This window comes from Sphaerodactylus townsendi, linkage group LG06, assembly GCF_021028975.2.
Source record: "Sphaerodactylus townsendi isolate TG3544 linkage group LG06, MPM_Stown_v2.3, whole genome shotgun sequence".
In the NCBI taxonomy this organism is placed as follows: domain Eukaryota; kingdom Metazoa; phylum Chordata; class Lepidosauria; order Squamata; family Sphaerodactylidae; genus Sphaerodactylus; species Sphaerodactylus townsendi.
The window spans coordinates 5,589,802-5,609,996 of record NC_059430.1 but is presented as its reverse complement, the minus strand read 5'-3'; the positions used below and the strand labels follow the sequence as shown (position 1 = coordinate 5,609,996).

The following is a 20,195-nucleotide window of genomic DNA, read 5'->3' as shown; positions in this document are numbered from 1 at the left end:
CAGGCCAAGCTCCCCTGAGTTTCATTTCTCGATGGTCTTTTAATTCACCCCTTCGCGAGACTCTTTGTGTTTACTCAAATCTTCGTAGCAAACCTTACAATTCCAAGCCTAATCAGGGATGTTAGCTAAGATGATTTTATATATAACGTGTTTCACTCTTTGTGCAGATCATGCACAACCTCACTCCCTGACATTTTGTGGCTGGCTCCGCCTCCTGTAGCAGCCATTTTGTGTGTCAGAATTGCAAAAGGGTCTGCTGACTCAAACAGGTTGGGGTTGAGCCCTTCGGGGGTGGGTGGTTTATCAAACAAACAAACAAACAAACAAACAAACAAACAAACAAACAAACAAATTAGCCTGTACACTCCCACACATTCAGATTAGCCTGTCCACTCCCACATACGCCAGCTGGGTGACCTTGGGCTAGTCACAGCTTCTCGGAGCTCTCTCAGCCCCACCCACCTCACAGGGTGTTTGTTGTGGGGGAGGGGGAAGGGCAAGGAGATTGTCAGCCCCTTTGAGTCTCCTGCAGGAGAGAAAGGGGGGATATAAATCCAAACTCTTCTTCTTCTTCTTCTTCTAAATAAATAAATAAATAAATGTATCCGTGTGATAAAAGCCCACTTCACCCGTTTGGCAAATGACGGTAACTGCCGAAATTGGTTTTGACACACAAAAGCTTATACCCTGGAAAATGTTCGTCTTCTAATATGCTACGGGACCCATATTTTGCCCTGCTGCTACAGATTCAACACACGGGTGGCCACCCTCTGAAACGCAAGGCTCACTTGTGTGCGGGAGAGTAGCATGGGTCTAAAGTGTCACGCGCATACATGCACTTCATGTGTTCACGCCTCTGCGTCACCGGTGGGGAGGGACGTTGCTCTGGAATCTGGCTTATTTTCCACCGGCTCTTCCCAAGATGCTGATGCTTTGCAATAAAAGAAATGGATCACGCGGAGGCGTGAAGTTGGCGCGGATCTGCACTGTTCATTTTTTCGTTCCAGCTTTTGCATCTTGACTTTTGCATTGTTCTGAATGTTTTGGGCAAGGAGGGGTCAGGGGTGGAGGCCGGAGGAGCCCACGTTTGGAGGTGTGGAGCTGGCCGGGGAGCTAGACAGAAGGCCTCGGTGACTTGAATTATAGCTGCCAAATCTGGAATTTCCTGGAGATTTGGGGGCAGAACCTAGGAAAGACCAGGTTGGGTGAAGCAGGGACCTTAGCGGGATACATATTGCTATAGACTCCATAGCAGCCATTATCCGCAGGGGAACTGATCTCTGCAGTCTGAAGATCAGTGATAATGCCACAAGTTCTCCTGGCTTTACCTGGAGGTTGGCAACCCTATCTGGAACCCCTCTCAAAGCGCCCCCTCCCTCTTATTTTTGAAGCATCCTGCATACAGCCTCCGTGGATGTTCTGGGAAGCCATGAGAGCTAGAAGTATCCTTTTTACTGTGGGCAATTCTACAGACATTTTAGTATTGTGGTACAGCCATGTTCTCCAGGATGTCATGGACTACAGTTCCCATCATCCCCTGCCAGCTACATGCTGGCAGGGGATGATGGGAACTGTAGTCCATAACATCTGGAGGGCCGCGAGTTTGACACCTGTGTCTTAGGGGTACCAGGTCCAAGATGGGAACTTCCTGGAGATTTGGGGTAGTGAGATTTGGGGTCGAGACCGGCATAATGCCATAGAGTCCACCCTCCCTAGAGCAGCCTTTTTCTCCGGGGAAGCTGGTCTCTGTCATCTGGAGAGCAACTGTAATCCCAGGTGATCTCATAAGAACATAAGACCAAGCCAGCTGGATCAGACCAGAGTCCATCTAGTCCAGCTCTCTGCTACTCGCAGTGGCCCACCAGGTGCCTTTGGGAGCTCACATGCAGGAGGTGAAAGCAATGGCCTGCTGCTGCTACTGCTCCTGAGTACCTGGTCTGCTCAGGCATTTGCAACCTCAGATCAAGGAGGATCAAGATTGGTGGCCATAGATCGACTTCTCCTCCATAAATCTGTCCAAGCCCTTTTTAAAGCTATCCAGGTTAGTGGCCATCACCATCTCCTGTGGCAGCATATTCCAAACACCGATCACCCGTTGTTTTCTTTTATTAGTCCTAATTCTTCCCCCCAGCATTTTCAATGAATGCCCCCTGGTTCTAGTATTGTGAGAATACTAGATGCATAATTTTATAGACTTCAATCATATCCCCCCTCAGACGTCTCCTCTCCAAACTAAAGAGTCCCAAACGCTGCAGCCTCTCCTCATAAGGAAGGTGCTCCAGTGCCTCAATCATCCTCGGGCGTCTCCTCTCTGCACCTTTTTTCTTTTTTCTTATCTTCATGGCGATCCTGGAGGGCCTGAATTTTGACACCTATGTCTTTTAGGGGGGTGTACCAGGGCCCACCTTCCGGGGATGGCAGCTTAGGACATCCCCTGACAGATTTGTTTCTGATTGGTGGGAGAGGGGCTCTTAGAAGATGCTCCCGATTGGCTGAGCCTTTTGGAACGAGCCGGCCCCTTTGCAGTTGATTGACTGTCCTGTTCCTCTGTTCTTGTCCCAGGCGTAAGCGAGGCCGGCTTGCAGGCCATGACGGCCCAAGTGACCAGCCCGTCGGGAAAGATGGCCGAGGCAGAGATCATTGAGGGGGACGACAGTGCCTATTCCGTCCGCTTCGTGCCCCAGGAGATGGGCCCCCACACGGTGAACGTCAAGTACCGTGGTCAGCACGTGCCGGGCAGTCCGTTCCAGTTCACGGTGGGGCCGCTGGGAGAAGGGGGCGCTCACAAAGTGCGAGCCGGAGGCACCGGCTTGGAGAGAGGCGTGGCTGGGGTGCCAGGTAAGACCGTGGGTACTAGAAGCCAAGCCAAGAGGGATGAAACGGCTAGAAATTTTGATTGCACAATCTCCCTTTTGCTTATATACATCCCATAAACCACAGGTGTCCAATGTTTCTCCAGATAGTAAGAGGATTACAGCCTGACCATCTCCCGCCAGCATGATGCTGGCAGGGGATGATGGGAACTGTAGTCCATAACATCTGGAGGACCACGAGCTTGACACCTATGCCATACACTCTCACACATTCTGAATAATGCACGTGTAACCTCTTTCTGTGGGTTCTGTGGGGCAGGACTTGGGAAGGAGTTGCAAAGAACTAAATTTAAAACAAAACAGTTCACTTCTCTTAACAAATAACACTTTTAAAACATTTGACATTTGCACTTTACAGTCCTGTTAAATTTGCATTTTCAAGTCCTTATATTTACGGTCTACTGATATTGCCAATTCCAATTCTCCTTTGCTGGGTGGTTGGCTTTCGAAGACTTCAGAGGCTTGGTGAATGGGATTCAAGATGATGAAGGTTCCCAGAAAACTCTCCCCATTTACATACACAAAAACCCTGAAACAATAAACGCCAACATTTACAACATAGCAAAAATAAACAACTCCCTTCCCACTAGTTCCCAACAGCATTGCAGTTACCTTAACAAGGTGTTCAGGGCTTATACAAACCAAGGTCCGAGTCTGGTAGCCTTGTCTCCTCCAAACTACATGAGCTCTGCAGCCTTCTGCTGCTTTGAGTCTCCACCCCTTTCTGGGTCAACCCATTCTGAGCATGGGGGTTACACACGCACTGAATAAATTATCAACAGTTGTGAATAATAAAAGCATAGAAAGTTGTACTAAATTGTGGAAACCGTTAATTGTGTTTTTGGGAAACAGTGAGGATTACAAACATTTGACACTGAGTTTATCATGAATGCTGCAACTCTAGTTAATAATGATATTTATAAAGTCGCTGGAAGGCGAATAAAGATATAAGGAAACAATTGTATGTTAGTGTTTTAAACACTGAGTGAAGTTTTATGGATAAGATTGGTTACAAGATTTATATCAGGGATAAGCTTGGAAATACTTACACAAGTAAGTTATGTAATGACATTAGATAAGATAAAGATTTTCATAGAAATGTCATGTTGTGTTGTTTGGATGTAAGTGTTTTAGTTAAAGCAGAATTGGGAACTGTACTTAAAGGTTGTTTTTTTTTTCACCTAGCAGAAAGTTGTAGATTTGAATGTAATCCATAGTGGAGCAAATTACTGGTTATACGATGATTTGAGTGAATAAGCTGAGTCTATTATGTATTTAAGCATAAGCATAAGTATTTATTGTCATTGTGCACGCACAACGAAAATTTACAGCAGCATTCCTCGATGCACCCAATTCCAGACTCATACCCCATCCTCCCTTTCCCCTTCTCCACCCATCCCCACACAGCCCCAAACACATCAACACCTAAGTCATGCTGAGTTCAGCAAGCATCGCCAATAGCTCTAGAGTAGAAAGCTGTCTCTAAGCCTCCTTTGTCCTAGTTTTGATAGACCTGCATCGCCTGGCCAGATGGTAACAGTTCCAAAAAGAGAGTGTGCTGGATGAGACGGGTCTCTCGGAATATGTTGGGTTTCTTTAGGCTTCGGAATTATAGAGAGTTCTTCCCAGGAGGGGAGAGGGCAGCCGAGCAATCCTCTGCAGGAGTGATCACCCTTGGAGCGCCTTTCCTATCCGCCACTGTAGCAACTGGAGAACCATACACAGATGCATGTAGGGTTAAGACACTCCTTTTATAGCATAGCTGTAAAAGGACACCAGGAGTTTTCCATTCAGTTGTTGTTTCCTTTAAAAGTCTCAGATATACAGTTCTTTGCTGGGCCTTTCAAACCACCGCTGCAGTCTGGTGTGCCCCAGGTCAAGTCCTCTTTAATCGTAACGCCCAGAAATTTAAAACTAGCCACCCGCTCTACTTGATCTCCATTTCTGAGAGCTTCGTAATTTATGGTGTTGTTTTGTCTACCCAGCGGAGTTCAGCATCTGGACCCGGGAGGCCGGTGCCGGTGGACTCTCCATCGCGGTCGAGGGCCCAAGCAAGGCAGAGATTGCCTTCGAGGATAGGAAAGACGGCTCCTGTGGAGTCTCCTACGTTGTCCAAGAAGCAGGTAGGGTGGCAGCTCCGGGTCGGGAGGCAAACGGGCACAGGGCCGGTTCCAGGTTTTGGGGGCTCCCAGGGACAGATATCCTGGGGCATTCTCCTTTAAACACCACGGGGACCCCCACTTCAAGTCTACCTACAGCCCCACCTGCCTGAGTGTTCTTCACACTGACCATATCTCCTTTCCTTAATGGTACCGGGAGCAGCTGTATTTAGGGAGGTTACGGTAGCCCAGGTATCTAATCTTGGAGGAACCGGCTCTGACTGCCCCCGGCTGTCACGCCTGAGCTGTGGAGGCTTCTCTGGGGAATTCAGATTAGCCTGTGCACTCCCACACACGCCAGCTGGGTGACCTTGGGCTAGTCACAGCTTCTCAGAGCTCTCTCAGCCCCACCCACCTCACAGGGTGTTTGTTGTGAGGGAGGGGGGAAGGGCAAGGAGATTGTCAGCCCCTTTGAGTCTCCTACAAGAGAGAAAGGGAGGATAGAAATCCAAACTCTTCTTTTTCTCCTCTCTGCCTCGGCTTCTTCCTCTTCTGTCTTCTTCCCCTCTGAGGGGCTAGGTCAAGGGGCTTCTGGCAGGCTCGCCAAGTAGCAGGCCTCTGGCCCAGTCTCCACTGCTTGCCTGTCGGGCAGCTGCCACCTCATGCTGTCTCGGGACGAACGCTTCAGTGTGTGTGGGGTGATTTTGCGCCCCTCCACGAGATCAGATGGGTGGTGCCTGGGGACATGTGACGCCCCATGTCCCTCTGGCAGGTACGCCACTGCCTTTCCCCTAGACAGGGACTCTGGTGGGAATTAGGAATTACACCCTATCAGCTTTCCTGTCAGCATGGCCACTGGCACATGCTGGTAGGGGCTGATGGGAATTGTAGTTCCTGAACATTCGAGAGCCGCAGGTTCCCACCCCTGCCCTAGACGATATGGCCAGAGGAGAGCTCTGGGTCTCGGTAGCTGCTCCACTTCACGCCCTGGGTGGACACGTTCGTTCCTGCCAAACAGAAAGCACCTGAGAACCAGGTGGTGGACGACTCTGGCCTGCTGTGTCAAGGGCCAGCTTGATTTGGGCTTTCTCCTGTGACCCAAAGGCGTAATGCCCACTGGGCAAGGTGGGCAGCTGCCCAGGGCATCACCTTGTGGGGGGCACCAAAAATGCAGGGTCTCAAGCTATGTAGATATTTCTTAGTGGTTTTCTTGCTTTTGGCCTGCAGGTGGCGGTTTTTAGGTTAGTGGCATGCTTAAAATTTCAGCATCATCAGGAGACTGTCCTTATGCTACCCCCAAGTTTGGTAGTTTGTCTAGGGAGTCCAAAGTTGTGGGATCTCCCAAAGGTGTTCTATCCCCCCATTGTTTCCAATGGGAGCTAATAGGAGATGGGGCTACACCTTGAGGGTCCATAACTTTTGTTCCCCTGAACCAACCTATATACCAAACTTCTGGGGGGGGCTAGCATATGGACAGTCTCCTGATGATACGCTGAAATTCGTGGCAATATGTTCTAAAAAATGCACCCCTGTAGGCACCAATGACCTGGTGCAAAAAACTTTTTTCGGTCGTGGTGGGTTGGTCAGCCTCATGGGGGGGCATCCAACCTGTGTTTTGCCCAGGGCTCTGGCTTGCCCTCTCTAGCATGCCTCTGTTGCATCTCACAGCGCCAAGCTTCCTCTCCCCCAGGTGACTAATGTAGGTGTCCATCAAATTCACGATGACGAAGCACATCCCGGACAGCCCCTTTTCAGTGGGTCCCTCGGTGGCTTCGCTCTCCTGATGACGCCTCACCGGCTCTGACTGTCCACTAGCCTTCCAGGTACCCAGCCCACTCTAGGTCTGGCACCCCTGCAGAGAGGGGGGGGGGATGCAGTGACCGCTAGGCAACCCGGGACTGGAGGAAAACCAGGGTCAGGTCTCGTTCTCAGCAGAAATGCGATGATGTCACTTCTATCGTGCACTGGCTGTGACATCATAGCTTTGCCAGGGACACTCTGGTAACTTATGCATTTGTGGTCTGCTCCGTAGTGAGCGTACATTCCCTTTGGGTCAGATTATCAGTCGCACACACGTTTTCCCTGCTCCTGAACTCTCTGTGCCACAGATCAGAGAATCCCTGCAGGTTCCAAAGGTGGGTTAAGTGGAGGGAAAGCAAAGGTGATGGCTGTGCGTTACCCAGTTTTCAGGTTGTCCAGCTCCTTCCTTCCTTCCTTCCTTCCTTCCTTCCTTCCTTCCTTCCTTCCTCTTCCTTCCTCTTCCTTCCTCTTCCTTCCTCTTCCTTCCTCTTCCTTCCTTCCTTCCTTCCTTCCTTCCTTCCTTCCTTCCTTCCTTCCTTCCTTCCTTCCTCCCTTCCCCTTCCCTTCCTTCCTTCCTTCCCTTCCTTCCTTCCTTCCTTCCTTCTTCCTTCCTTCTTCCTTCCTTCCCTTCCTTCCTTCCTTTTCCTTCCTTCCTTCCTTCCTTCCTTCCTTCCTTCCTTCCTTCCTTCCCTTCCTCCTCCTCCTCCTTCCTTCTCCTCCTCCTTCCTTCCTTCCTTCCTTCCTTCCTTCCTTCCTTCCTTCCTTCCTTCCTTCCTTCTTCCTTCCTTCCTCCTCCTCCCTCCCTCCCTCCCTTCCTCCCTCCCTCCCTCCCTCCCTCCCTCCCTCCCTCCCTTCTCCACTCACCCAATAGCTCTTCCAGCCACGTTGTTCCTTTTATTTTCACAACGCTGGTCTACTGATAATTCAATAGACCAGTGAAATTGACAGGGTCTATTGAATTTTCGATATACCAAAGATGCCCCCAACCCCAAAAAATAAAAACAGGATGGGATCTCCACAGAGGGAAGTTCCATGGAAAGGAAAGGAAGTAGCAAGTGGTCAAAATGGCAGATTGAATCGGTGTGGGTTGGGATACTTGGCTGCAGGAGACTTCCCTTTTAAACAGAAAACAATGGGGGGAAATGTATTGTCGAAGGCTTTCACGGTCGAACACTAGGTGCCTGGTGGGGAGCCTGACAAGGGTTGATACTTTAGCAGTGCCGCCCCTGACGTTTCTCGCTTCTGCATCTGTGGCTGGCATCTTCAGAGGATTCAGGGAAGGGAATGGCTGGCATCTTCAGAGGGATCCTCTGGAGATGCCAGCCACAGATGCAGGCGAAACATCAGGAGAGAATGCTGCTAGAACACGGCCAGACAGCCCGGAAACCACACAGCACCCCAATGGGGGGGAAACCCCACTGCCGAGCACACAGCCAAACTGCAAGCAGTAAATGCACAAAAGCCCTGTGGTATTTGGGCAAAAACTCTGTGGTGGAAGGTATTTTTACCATAGAGCGCCTGCCCAAATACTAGAGTGTGTGTTGCTGGCAACGTGATGATGTCACTTCTGATTTATGCTGGATATGACATCATCACATTGCCAGAGATGCAGGCCTGGGCCTAGTTTTCCTGTTGATGTCCCCTGTTGGGCAGCTGATCAGCACTGAGGGAAGGGTCCCAAAGTGGGGAATTCTGGTGGTTGCCTGGCACCTGCCTCTGTGATACCTCCTCCCCGCTTTTTCCCACCTGTGGGTCTGAACCCTGTTTCTGTCCACCTGCAGGAGACTGGGTTGAAGGTGAACCAGCCAGCTTCCTTTGCTGTGCAGCTGAACGGAGCCCGTGGTGTGATCGATGCTAAAGTTCATACACCGTCAGGACTGGTGGAAGAGTGCTACGTCTCAGAGCTGGACAGTGGTGAGTAGTGGGTGGAGCAGGGCAGGGGTCCTACACATTTGCAGAAAGTTAGAGAGGGAAGCTGAGATCTTTGAAGAAGAGGGAGGAGGAGGAGTTTGGATTTATACCCTACCTTTCTATCCTATAAGGAGACTCAAGGTGGCTTCCAAGCTCCTTTCCCCTTCCTCTCCCCACAACAGACACCTTGTGAGGTAGGTGGGGCTGACAGAGGTCGGAGAGAACTGGGAAAGGAGTTTGTAAGCCACTTTGAGACTCCTTTCGGTAAAGAAAAAGCGGGTATAAAAACCGACTCTTCTTCTTTAATGATGCTTACAATCTCCCTGCAAAGCGGGACAGGGTTACCCCCTTATTACAGAGGCCGGGAAGTGAACATCAAGTTTCAACCCACCTTGTGAATTTGTGGTGAAGGTGATCCCTGATCTAGAGGTTTCCATCCACAGGACGTCACTAGGTGACCTCTGACTGTGGAGTTTATGGAATTTGAGTCTCTGTAACTTGCAGAGTCAGAATATAAACAGTTTAGGAGAAACGGTATTAAGGAGAACACCACTGCCCCCCTGTGGCTAAAATGGAGATGCGTCTGCCTCTCATACCAGTGAGCTAGAAATTAATTGTATTGTTGAAGGCTTTCATCGTCGGATATTGGTGTTGTTGGAGTTGTATGGAGCATGGTATTTCAGTATTTGCCCCTGACGCTTCGGCTCTGCATCTGTGGCTGGCATCTTCAAAGGATCTGATATCAGGCGAAACGTCAGGAGAGAATGCTGCTAGAACACGGCCATACAGCCCGGAAACCACACAGCACCCCACTGAAATTAATTTCTGGAAAGAAATGGAGAAATGTCAAAGTTGGGCTAAGCTGAATGGCAGTGGCAGAGCTACAAGGGGACGGGGGGGGGTGCATGTTGCACCAGGCGCATGCCTGGGGGGCACGAAAATCTAGATCTTAGTCTGATTATCTAGTAACTCCCCACACTGGCTCTCATTTATACCCCACCCCATTTCAGTCCTCAGCCTCCACAACCGTAGGTGGATCCAACCAACCTTTTAGTTTTGGGGGAAAAAGGGAAGGAGGCCCACCAAAAAAGCTGTGCTGATAATCTTGGGACTTGTGATGACCAAAACCTTGTGTATCGGGGCCAGAGGTGGGATCCAACCAGTTCTCACCACTTCTCTAGAAGCGGTTACTAATTTTTTCTGAGTGCCGAGAAGGGGTTACTAAAGCAACCTCCCTGCCCAATAGGGACTGGAGGGGCGGCGCGGGGCGGCCAATTGTTTGAATCCCACCACCATCAGAACCTGTTATTAAAATTTTTGGATCCCACCACTGATCGTGGCCCGTAATAAGGGTGAGATTGAGTGGAGAAGTTGACTGGGCCCAGCCTGCCTCATGGATCCATCTGTTTCCCCCTTCCCCAGACAAATACGCCATCCGCTTCATCCCTCATGAGAACGGCGTGCACTCCATCGACGTCAGGTTCAACGGCAGACACATCCCCGGCAGCCCTTTCAAGATCCGGGTTGGGGAGCAGAACCAGGTTGGCGATCCGGGACTCGTCATGGCCTACGGCCCAGGGCTGGAGGGCGGAACTACAGGTAAGGCCCTCCTCTTTCATTGCAAAAGGGCGGCTTCTCTTGTAACGTTCTCCCGTGTATCGATTTGCCACAGGCAGACCCTGTGGCAGAAGGCTACAATTCTTTGCAACTGGTTCTCAGATACCACTGCAAGGTCCTAAAAGAATTGGGTCCCTGCCTTCTTTGATGGAGCCAGAAGACTCTTTCCAAAAGAAAAGGGAACCACAAAGTTTGGAACCACCAGTAAGGGAAAAGGAAACCACCAGTAAATGATAATCTATATATATAAAAATCTATCAGTTTGTTTTTCTGCTGACAGGTAATCTCCCAAACGACTAGACCGATTGCTTTGAAATTTTCACACAACGTTGCATTCACGTGCGGCCAGGTTTTCATACTGTTTCCACACCTCCTGTTGTGTACATGCTCGGCCAACTGTGCTAGTTATGGCTGTGTACATGCCACACTTCTTGTGACAGTTGGAACCACACTTCTGTTCCAATACAGTGCCATCTGCTGGTCGGGCCAAAGGCAACACCCTCTGATGTACAAGGTGGAAACAACCAGTTCTTCCCTTGAAAACCACTGCCTTATGGAGTGAGAGGGATAAGCATGGCTTATCTGCAATTACACGTGGCCCACCCATCTTAAGGCCAAGGGAAGGGGAAGGCGAGGGAGGGTCCAGGGGTTTGTTGGACCAAATGCTCTGAAATTTGAACACAGCTGTAGCTAATGCCTCCCAGCTTGTTTTACTGCTAGATAATTCGGGCTTCTGGCAAGGGAAGGGAGTGAAAGGGACAGGATCAGCCCACCTGGACATGGCCTCCCACCCACCCTAGCAGAGGAAGGGGAACTGCTAGGGAGGGACTGGTCGGTTGCCATGCAAGGGAACGGAGAGACGGGGGGAGCTTAGGGGCCCCTGCCCCCCTCCTCCCTTGCAAGCCATTGTGCAATGACACATGTTCGAACCATTCGCTTCCCCTTTTCTTCCTTTTCCACTTCACCAGACTCAGCCCCAGCAATGCGTGTCCGGGCATGCTAGTTTGATATAAATAATCATGTTGCTGTATGCAACAGGACAATAGTTGAGTCATTATATGTACTAATCCAAAAATGCAATTGCCACTGAATCACAAAGGGAAAAATCTTATAATACACCTGGCAGAAATCCAGGGATTGTGACTTCCTGGTGGGGCCCTGGAGTCCCCCAGAATGACAACTGATATCAGCCTGCAGAGGTCAGTTATGCTGGAGAAATTGACTGCTTCGGAGGGGGGACTAGTGAGGTCCTCCACACACCCCTTAATACAAACCCCACACTGCCTTGGCTCCAGACCCTAAATATGCAAGTTGTCATTTGTGGCCACACTAGCCCCAGACGTCCCTTACAGATGATGCAAAAAAGACAAATGTTAAAGAACCAGGAGAAAGAGGAAAGGGATGATAGGGCAATGTTATTTGACAGGATCTGGAGCAGCCATCGGATTGTGCCCACCCACCCACCCACCCACCCACCCACCCACCCACCCACCCATCCATCCATCCATCCATCCATCTATCCATCCATCCATCCATCCATCCATCCATCCATCCATCCATCCATCCATCCATCCATCCATCCATCCATCCATCCATCCATCCATCCATCCATCCATCCATCCATCCATCCATCCATCCATCCATCCATCCATCCATCCATCCATCCATCCATCCATCCATCCATCCATCCATCCATCCATCGATCGGTTTCAGGGCAGGCTACAGCATAAAACTCACGAAACTCATAAAATCCCATACAACCTAAAAACAATTATAATCTGTAACAATAAAACCACTTTGAAATGTCTAAAACCTATTGAAAATTTGTAAAACCTGTTTAAAAACTCATGAAATCACACAAGGGGGAAACCGTTCCTTCAGCCAAAGGCCAGGGAAAATAGCTGCGTCTTTATCAGCACTAAACATTTATTGATTTAAAACATTTATTCGCCGCCTTGCTTCCTTATGGGGCTCAAACCAACTTAACGATAGAAACAAAAAGCATAAAAATAGAGAACTTAAAAGTACATGAAACCCAAATTTTTGAAATCACAATCTAGATCTATTTCTTGAATCGGCCTGCTCAGGCTTCTCTTTGTAGTTGTAATAGTTAGATCATTAGAAGGAAAGGAATTCTGATAATAAACTGCAAAAGATTGTCATGCTCCCTTATATACATGGTGCAAAGCACCTGCATCTTGGAGTAATTGTGTTCAGTCTCTGGTCAGCCACATCTCAAAAAGGGGATATCGAAGAGATAGAAAAAGTGCAGAGAAGGGCAACGAGGATGATTGAGGGGACTGGAGCACCTTCCTATGAGGAGAGAGTGGGGCTGCAGCCGCTTGGGACTCCTTTTTTTTTTTAGTTTGGAGAGGGAGAGATCTGCCTGAGGGGGGGGATATGGGATTGAAGTCTATAAAATTATGCATGGGGTAGAAAATGTGGACAGAGAGAAATTTTTCTCTCTTTCTCCCAATACTAGAACCAGGGGGCATTCATTGAAAATGCTGGGGGGAAGAATTAGGACTAATGAAAGGAAACACTTCTTCACGCAACGTGCGATTGGTGTTTGGAATATGCTGCCTCAGGAGGTGGTGATGGCCACTCACCTGGATAGCTTTAAAAAGGGCTTGGACAGATTTATGGAGGAGAAGTCAATTTATGGCTACCAATCTTGATCCTCCTTGATCTGAGATTGCAAATGCCTCAACAGACCAGGTGCTCGGGGGGAGCAGCAACAGCAGAAGGCCATTGCTTTCACATCCTGCAGGTGAGCTCCCAAAGGCACCTGGTGGGCCACTGCGAGTAGCAGAGAGCTGGACTAGATGGACTCTGGTCTGATCCAGCTGGCTCGTTCTTATGTCCCCTTTCTGACCTCCCCGCTTTCCTCCAACAGGCGTCTCCTCTGAGTTCTTTGTCAAGACGCGGAATGCCGGCTCCGGCGCGCTGTCCGTCACCATCGACGGGCCCTCCAAGGTGCAGATGGACTGCCAGGAATGCCCAGAGGGCCACAAAGTCACCTACATGCCCATGGCCCCAGGCAACTACCTCATCTCCATCAAGTACGGAGGACCCCAACACATTGTGGGCAGCCCCTTCAAAGCCAAAGTCACAGGTAGGAGGAGTGCCACTCTGAGAAGGTGCTTTGGTCAGATCTCACCTGGAATATTGTGTGCAGTTCTGGGCACCGCAATTCAAGAAGGATATTGACAAGCTGGAACGGGTCCAGAGGAGGCCAACCAGAATGGGAAACGGTCTGGAATCAAAGGGGCGTACAATCTCCTTTCCCTTCTCCCACCACAACAAACACCCTGTGAGGTGGGTAGGGCTGAGAGAGCTCCGAAGAACTGTGACCAGCCCAAGGTCACCCACCTGGCATATGGTGGAGGTCACAAGCTAATCTAGCTCACCCGATAAGCCTCCACAGCTCAGGTGGCAGAGCGGGGAATCAAACCCGGTTCTCCAGATTAGAGTGCACCTGCTCTTAACCACTACACCGCACTGGCTTTCTTCCAAGTGATTGGAAGTGGTTCACTGGTCCATTAAGTAACTTGGAAAGCCCTTGTGACCCAGGAGCAGCAGTGGCGTAGGAGGTGAAGAGCTCGTGGCCTAATCTGAGGAACTGGGAGTTTGATTCCTCGCCAGCTGCCTGGAAAGCTGTGGAGGTATTTATCTGGGAGAAGAGTCTCAGAATTAGCCTGTGCACTCCCACACACGCCAGCTGGGTGACCTTGGGCTAGTCACAACTTCCCGGAGCTCTCTCAGTCCCACCCACCTCACAGGGTGTTTGTTGTGAGGGGGTAAGGGCAAGGAGATTGTCAGCCCCTTTGAGTCTCCTGCAGGAGAGAAAGGGGGGGATATAAATCCAAACTCCTCCTCCTCCTCCTCCTCCTCCTCCTCTTCTCCTCCTCCTCCTCCTCCTTCAACCGTCTCTGCTGACCTGTTGGTGAAACAAAGAGGAGAACGTGGGGGTATTCAGTTCTTAAAGGACGCACATACTTTCATTCATTATTCTGGTATTCAGTTTGCCTCATCTGGTCGTTATTTCCCACCAGAGCCAAATTTGATCCATCCATCTTGCCTCCTCCTCCTCCGTAGGGCCACGTCTGTCCGGCGGGCACAGCCTCCACGAGACGTCAACCGTGCTGGTGGAGACGGTCACCAAGGCCTCGTCTTCCGTGGGCAGCAGCTACAGCGCCCTGCCCAAGTTCTCATCGGATGCCAGCAAGGTGGTGGCCAGAGGGCCCGGGCTTACCAAGGCCTTTGTGGGCCAGAAAAATACCTTCACTGTGGACTGTAGCAAAGCAGGTGAGTGGGGTGGAGTCTGTGTAGCGGGGCAGGGGCAGAGAAAAAGAGTTCGGTGTAACGTAGTGGGGAAATAGGAGGTTTGTTCAAACAAAGAAGTTTTTGCAATAGGTGGGCACCCTTTCAAACATCTGTTAATGTTGATCCTGAGATATGTGTACCGTTGACATGATTTCCAGAACCTAAGAGGTACCCTGCTGGATCAGACCAGGGAGGGTCCATTTAGTTCAGCTTCCTGCCCCACACAGGAGTCAAATAGCTCCTCTGTAGGTCCAACAGCAGGGCACAGAGTCCAAGGCTTTCTCCATGGTAAGAACCTCAGAAGAGGCCTGTTGGATCAGACCAGTGAAGGTCCATCTACTCCACCATACTCTTTCACATGGTAGAAGAAGAAGAGTTTGGATTTATATCCCCCCTTTCTCTCCTGCAGGAGACTCAAAAGGGGCTGACAATCTCCTTGCCCTTCCCCCCTCACAACAAACACCCTGTGAGGTGGGTGGGGCTGAGGGAGCTCCGAGAAGCTGTGACTAGCCCAAGGTCACCCAGCTGGCGTGTGTGGGAGTGCACAGGCTAATCTGAATTCCCCAGATAAGCCTCCACAGCTCAGGCAGCAGAGCGGGGAATCAAACCCGGTTCCTCCAGATTAGATACACGAGCTCTTAACCTCCTATGCCACTGCTGCTCCTGGTAGCCCTGGAGAGCCAAATGAACAGGGCATAGAGGCAGCAGGCCTCCTCCTCCTTGCGTTGGTGTTCAGAGGTTTGCTGCATTTGTATATGGAAGCTCCCTTTAGTCTCCATGGATCGACCTCTTCTCCATGAATCTGTCAGGAAGAAGAAAGTGTCGCTGAGTCGCAGCTGACTCGCAGCCACCATGTTCACACTGAGTTCACCAGTGTTCACTGGGTGTTTTAAAAGGGGATTCATTTGAAACATTTTGAGGCTCAAATGAAACATTTTGGGGTAAAAACAATGCAAAACTCCATGGTGGAAACGTTTTATTTCCTGCCTCAAAACGTTTTAAAGCATCTGTGTGGAAAAGGCCAGAGATGCTTGTGGGGACTATCAGTCTGAAGTTATAAACCTGGAGTGCCCCAAATTGTCAAAAGTTTAGGAAACCCTGGCGTTACGCGAATCCATGTTCCTAGGGGTCTCTCCTGTCCCCTCTCTGCAGGTACCAACATGCTAATGGTGGGCGTCCACGGTCCCAAGACACCCTGCGAGGAGGTTTACGTGAAGCACATGGGCAACCGGGTGTACAACGTCACCTACACCGTCAAGGAGAAAGGCGACTACATCCTCATCGTCAAATGGGGAGACGAGAGCGTGCCCGGGAGCCCCTACCAAGTCAACGTGCCCTAGGGGGTTGTGGAGGTCATCCCCCTTTGGCCCCGCCCTGCACCTCCACACCAAGGACCGGTCTTGACAAACTACCTGTATTACCCCAGGGCGGGGCAAGTGTGAAGAAGAACTTTGGGACAACGGGTTGGGGTTTTCTTTTGTTTCTTTTTCTTTTTTGCCTGTTTGGACTTTGAACAATTTCACCCGGATAAAAGATTGGGAGGGGTCAGGGGAGGCGGACCGGTACCGTTGTGGCCGGTAAGGGTGGGGGGTCACAGTGAAGCCCAGGGAGAGAGAGAAAGGAAAGGGGCCAAAAACCAGATCTTGGGCAGAAGTGATGATACGGGACAGGAAGGGGTTCAGACAACAGGAAATGATGATGCGGGACAGGAAGTGGTTCAGACAACAGGAAGTGATGATGCGGGACAGGAAGTGGTTCGGAGAACAGGAAGTGCATCGTGTTCTGCCCTTTAGCGGTGCAAATGAGGATGGTGTGGGAAGCCCCGGGCAATTCATCTTCCAGGATGCTTTAATTCTGATGGAAGCTTGTCTGCGGTCCATCACTGGTGAATAGCAGCGTGCAATTGAGGCCAGTCTGGCACAGTCTTGTCCCTCCAGCGATGCTTATCCCTCAGTCTTACCGCTTCAGGTTGGCTTTGAGGAAGGAGAAAGATTTGGAACCGGGAATGATGAGGGAGGTAGCAAAATGCAGAGTCTGGAGATGGAGACTTCTGTGAGGTGTACCGGGGAAGAAAGGGATCTTCGGCATCCTTTCAACTGTAGGAGCCCCGACAGACGATCCAGCGAAATGATGCTGCTGAGTGAGCCGTTCCCAGGAAGCAACAGTCAAGCGTGTGGACTCTGAGAAAGGATGGGATCGCCTAAGAAAGTTTCTGACCCAGGGCCCACCACCATGCCTGGGAGGTTTACCGGAAGATGCAGTGCTCCAAGAGTTGCAATTCTTGCAAATGCAGTGAGGGGCATATAGCTTCCCCCCCTCCCCCCAAGGCATTTCCCACCGTCTCTGCTTTCTCTTCATCGGCCATCACTGTGAAGAAGGACTGCCCAAACTGAAGACAGAGATTAATAAAAATATAAACAACGGGAGAAGGAAGAAAAATGTTAAAAGGGAAGGGGGGGGGGATTAGAACCCAAGCCCACGAGGGGAGGACGTTTGAATTCTCCTGAGGGGGGTGGGAGTGGGGAGGGATATTTTTTAGCGATGTGTTTTGTGGTTGTGTGTGTCCTACAGGGATGGAATGGCACCTCCACTCGCCAAAGGTAGTCCAGGCAGAGCAAAGTCCTGCCGCCAGCAATAAAGGTGACTTGCTATTAACCGACAAGACTGCGTTTGGTCTTTGGCTGCTCTTTTGTACGTTACCAGAAGCCTGTTTGGCAATGGGTGAAAAAGTCAACTGCGTGGTGGGCAGTCCAGTTCCTCCAACGCCGTGGTGGCGAACCTTTGGCACTCCAGATGTTGTGGACTACAGTTCCCATCAGCCCCAGCCAGCATGGCCAATTGGCAGGGGCTGGTGGGAATTGTAGTCCATAACATCTGGAGTGCCAAAGGTTCACCACCACTGCTCCGACGACTGAGCTGGATAACATCTGTCTGAGCACAAACACATCTGCCTTACTCCCAGCAGTGGCGTAGGAGGTTAAGAGCTCGTGTATCTAATCTGGAGGAACCGGGTTTGATTCCCCGCTCTGCCGCCTGAGCTGTGGAGGCTTATCTGGGGAATTCAGATTAGCCTGTACACTCCCACACACGCCAGCTGGGTGACCTTGGGCTAGTCACAGCTTCTCGGAGCTCTCTCAGCCCCACGTACCTCACAGGGTGTTTGTTGTGAGGGGGGAAGGGCAAGGAGATTGTCAGCCCCTTTGAGTCTCCTGCAGGAGAGAAAGGGGGGATATAAATCCAAACTCCTCCTCCTCCTCCTCTTCTTCCTCCTCTTCCTCCTCTTTCTCTTCTTCCTCTTCTTCCCAGTACTCCCATTTAACAAGTGGTTGTTTACAAGCACCATGTGTGCCGAAGTGGTGCGAACCTGTTGAATCCCACCACTGCTTACACCCTACTACTGGCTGGGTGTCGGACCAACAAGGTGGGCGTGGGGTTTTTAAATTTGCAGTGAATGATCGCCTGCAGAAGAAAAGGACGAAGATCTGAGAAATGCTTGGATGGGGGAACACATATCAGAAAGGAAATATAAATTCTGTTCTCAGTCAGTTGATGGGATGAAATTAAAAATGGAACTACTAAAGTATTCGCGATCCTTTTTGAGCCCATAGGCCAGTGGTGGCGAACCTTTGGCACTCCATGGCCAATTGGCCATGCTGGCAGGGGCTGATGGGAATTGTAGTTTTTTTAAAATTTATATCCCCCCCTTTCCTGCAGGAGACTCAAAGGGGCTTACAATCTCCTTGCCCTTCCCCCCTCACAACAAACACCCTGTGAGGTGGGTGGGGCTGAGAGAGCTCCGAGAAGCTGTGACTAGCGCAAGGTCACCCAGCTGGCGCGTGTGGGAGTGCACAGGCTAATCTGAATTCCCCAGAGAAGCCTCCACAGCTCAGGCGGCAGAGCTGGGAATCAAACCCGGTTCCTCCAGATTAGATACATGAGCTCTTAACCTCCTACGCCATGCTGGCAGGGGCTGATGGGAATTGTAGTCCATAACATCTGGAGTGCCAAAGGTTCACCACCACGGCCATAGGCACTTGGACATCCGAGGCAGAGCTGTGAGCAGAGCTGCAAAATTGCTGATACAAAATGGCGGCCACAGGAAGGAGAGTCGCCCCCAAAATGGCTGTTGCCGTTTACCTTCAGTCACACAGTGAAGAGCCTTGGGCTGTGGTAGCACCTGCTGCCAAAGCGATTTTTTTTAAAAAGTAGGCCCAGCCAGTCAAATCTCCAATGGCCAATCAGAAGCCTAAGAACATAAGAACAAGCCAGCTGGATCAGACCAGAGTCCATCTAGTCCAGGACTCTGCTACTCGCAGTGGCCCACCAGGTGCCTTTGGGAGCTCACGTGCAGGATGTGAAAGCAAGGGCCTTAAGAACATAAGAAAGAGCCTGCTGGATCAGACCAGAGTCCATCTAGTCCAGCACTCTGCTACTCGCAGTGGCCCACCAGGTGCCTTTGGGAGCTCACCTTGGTAGACCAGAGACTCACCTGGCCCTTCCTATTTTCTGAAAACACTTGGCAGGCTCCAGAAAACGTTTTTGTGACCCTATGCACCACACGGGGGTCTCCTGAGATTGATAAAGCCTACTGAGGAAGGATCTGCATGGCTGTTTCAAAGGGAAGATAATAATAATAAATGGATGGTTCTTGCCCTGGAAGGAAATGAGCAGTGGGGGTCCCACTACAATTCAAGAAGGATATTGACAAGCTGGTATGGGTCCTGTTGAGTTTCCCAAACTTTTAAGGATAATCTGTCTAACTAGAGGTGGGATCCAGCAGGTTCTCACAGGTTCCCGAAAGTAGGTTACTAATGATTTGTGTGTGCCGAGAGGGGGTTACTAATGGGTGATTTTGCCACGTGATTTTGGCCTTAGTTACGCCCCTCCTCTCCGCAGTAGCACGCAGAACTAGAACTAGTCTAGCAGGAGGTGCACCGGCGTGCGTGGCAGCCTGCGCCTGCGTGCATTCATTTCCTGCCCAAGGACCGGCGCAGCGTCCTTGCCACAGCCCTGCCCAGGAATGCCCCGCCCCCAGAATGCCCAGTTACGCCCCCATCGTGCCCCGTCTCCTAAATGCTAGTTATATATGTCTGTCTGCATACACACATACATACACATACCCCCCCACACACAAACATATAAAAAGTATCTTAATTTTACTCCACTCTCCTTCTGACTTCCCTTTTAATCAGGAGGATTTACTACTGAATGCCTGGGTGCTGCGAGCAACTTTAATGACCCTTTTGTTATGCGATAGACTGTCACTGCTTGCCCAATCAACATTAAGCTTAGGCAGAGGTGGGATCCAAAATGTTTAGTAACAGGTTCCCATGGTGATGGGATTCAAACTGTGGCGTAGCGCCAATGGGGCTGGGCGGGGCATGACGGGGGCGTGGCCGGGCATTCCTGGGCGGGGCTGTGGCAAAGACACAGCAGCTGTGCCGGTCCTTGGGCGGGAAACGAATGCACGCAGGCGCAGGCTGCCACGCACGCCGGGGTACCTCCCGCTAGACTGCTTCCAGTTCTGCGCGCTACTGCTGAGAGGAGGGGCGTAACCAAGGCAAAAATC

At 50.6% G+C, this 20,195-nt stretch overlaps 1 protein-coding gene across 1 annotated transcript in view; it reads left to right on the top strand.

Annotated features, from left to right (window-relative positions):
* LOC125435273 (filamin-A-like) overlaps nt 1–17,281 on the top strand; it is a 66,080-nt gene extending 48,799 nt beyond the window's left edge. Inside the window, 8 exon segments of the mRNA XM_048501462.1 lie at nt 2,586–2,838; nt 4,859–5,007; nt 6,676–6,769; nt 8,540–8,686; nt 10,106–10,282; nt 13,197–13,415; nt 14,399–14,608; nt 15,779–17,281. Of these exon segments, the coding sequence (XP_048357419.1) occupies nt 2,586–2,838; nt 4,859–5,007; nt 6,676–6,769; nt 8,540–8,686; nt 10,106–10,282; nt 13,197–13,415; nt 14,399–14,608; nt 15,779–15,966 (1,437 nt within the window). The 3' untranslated portion in view covers nt 15,967–17,281.
* Nucleotides 17,282–20,195: the final 2,914 nt, after the last annotated feature.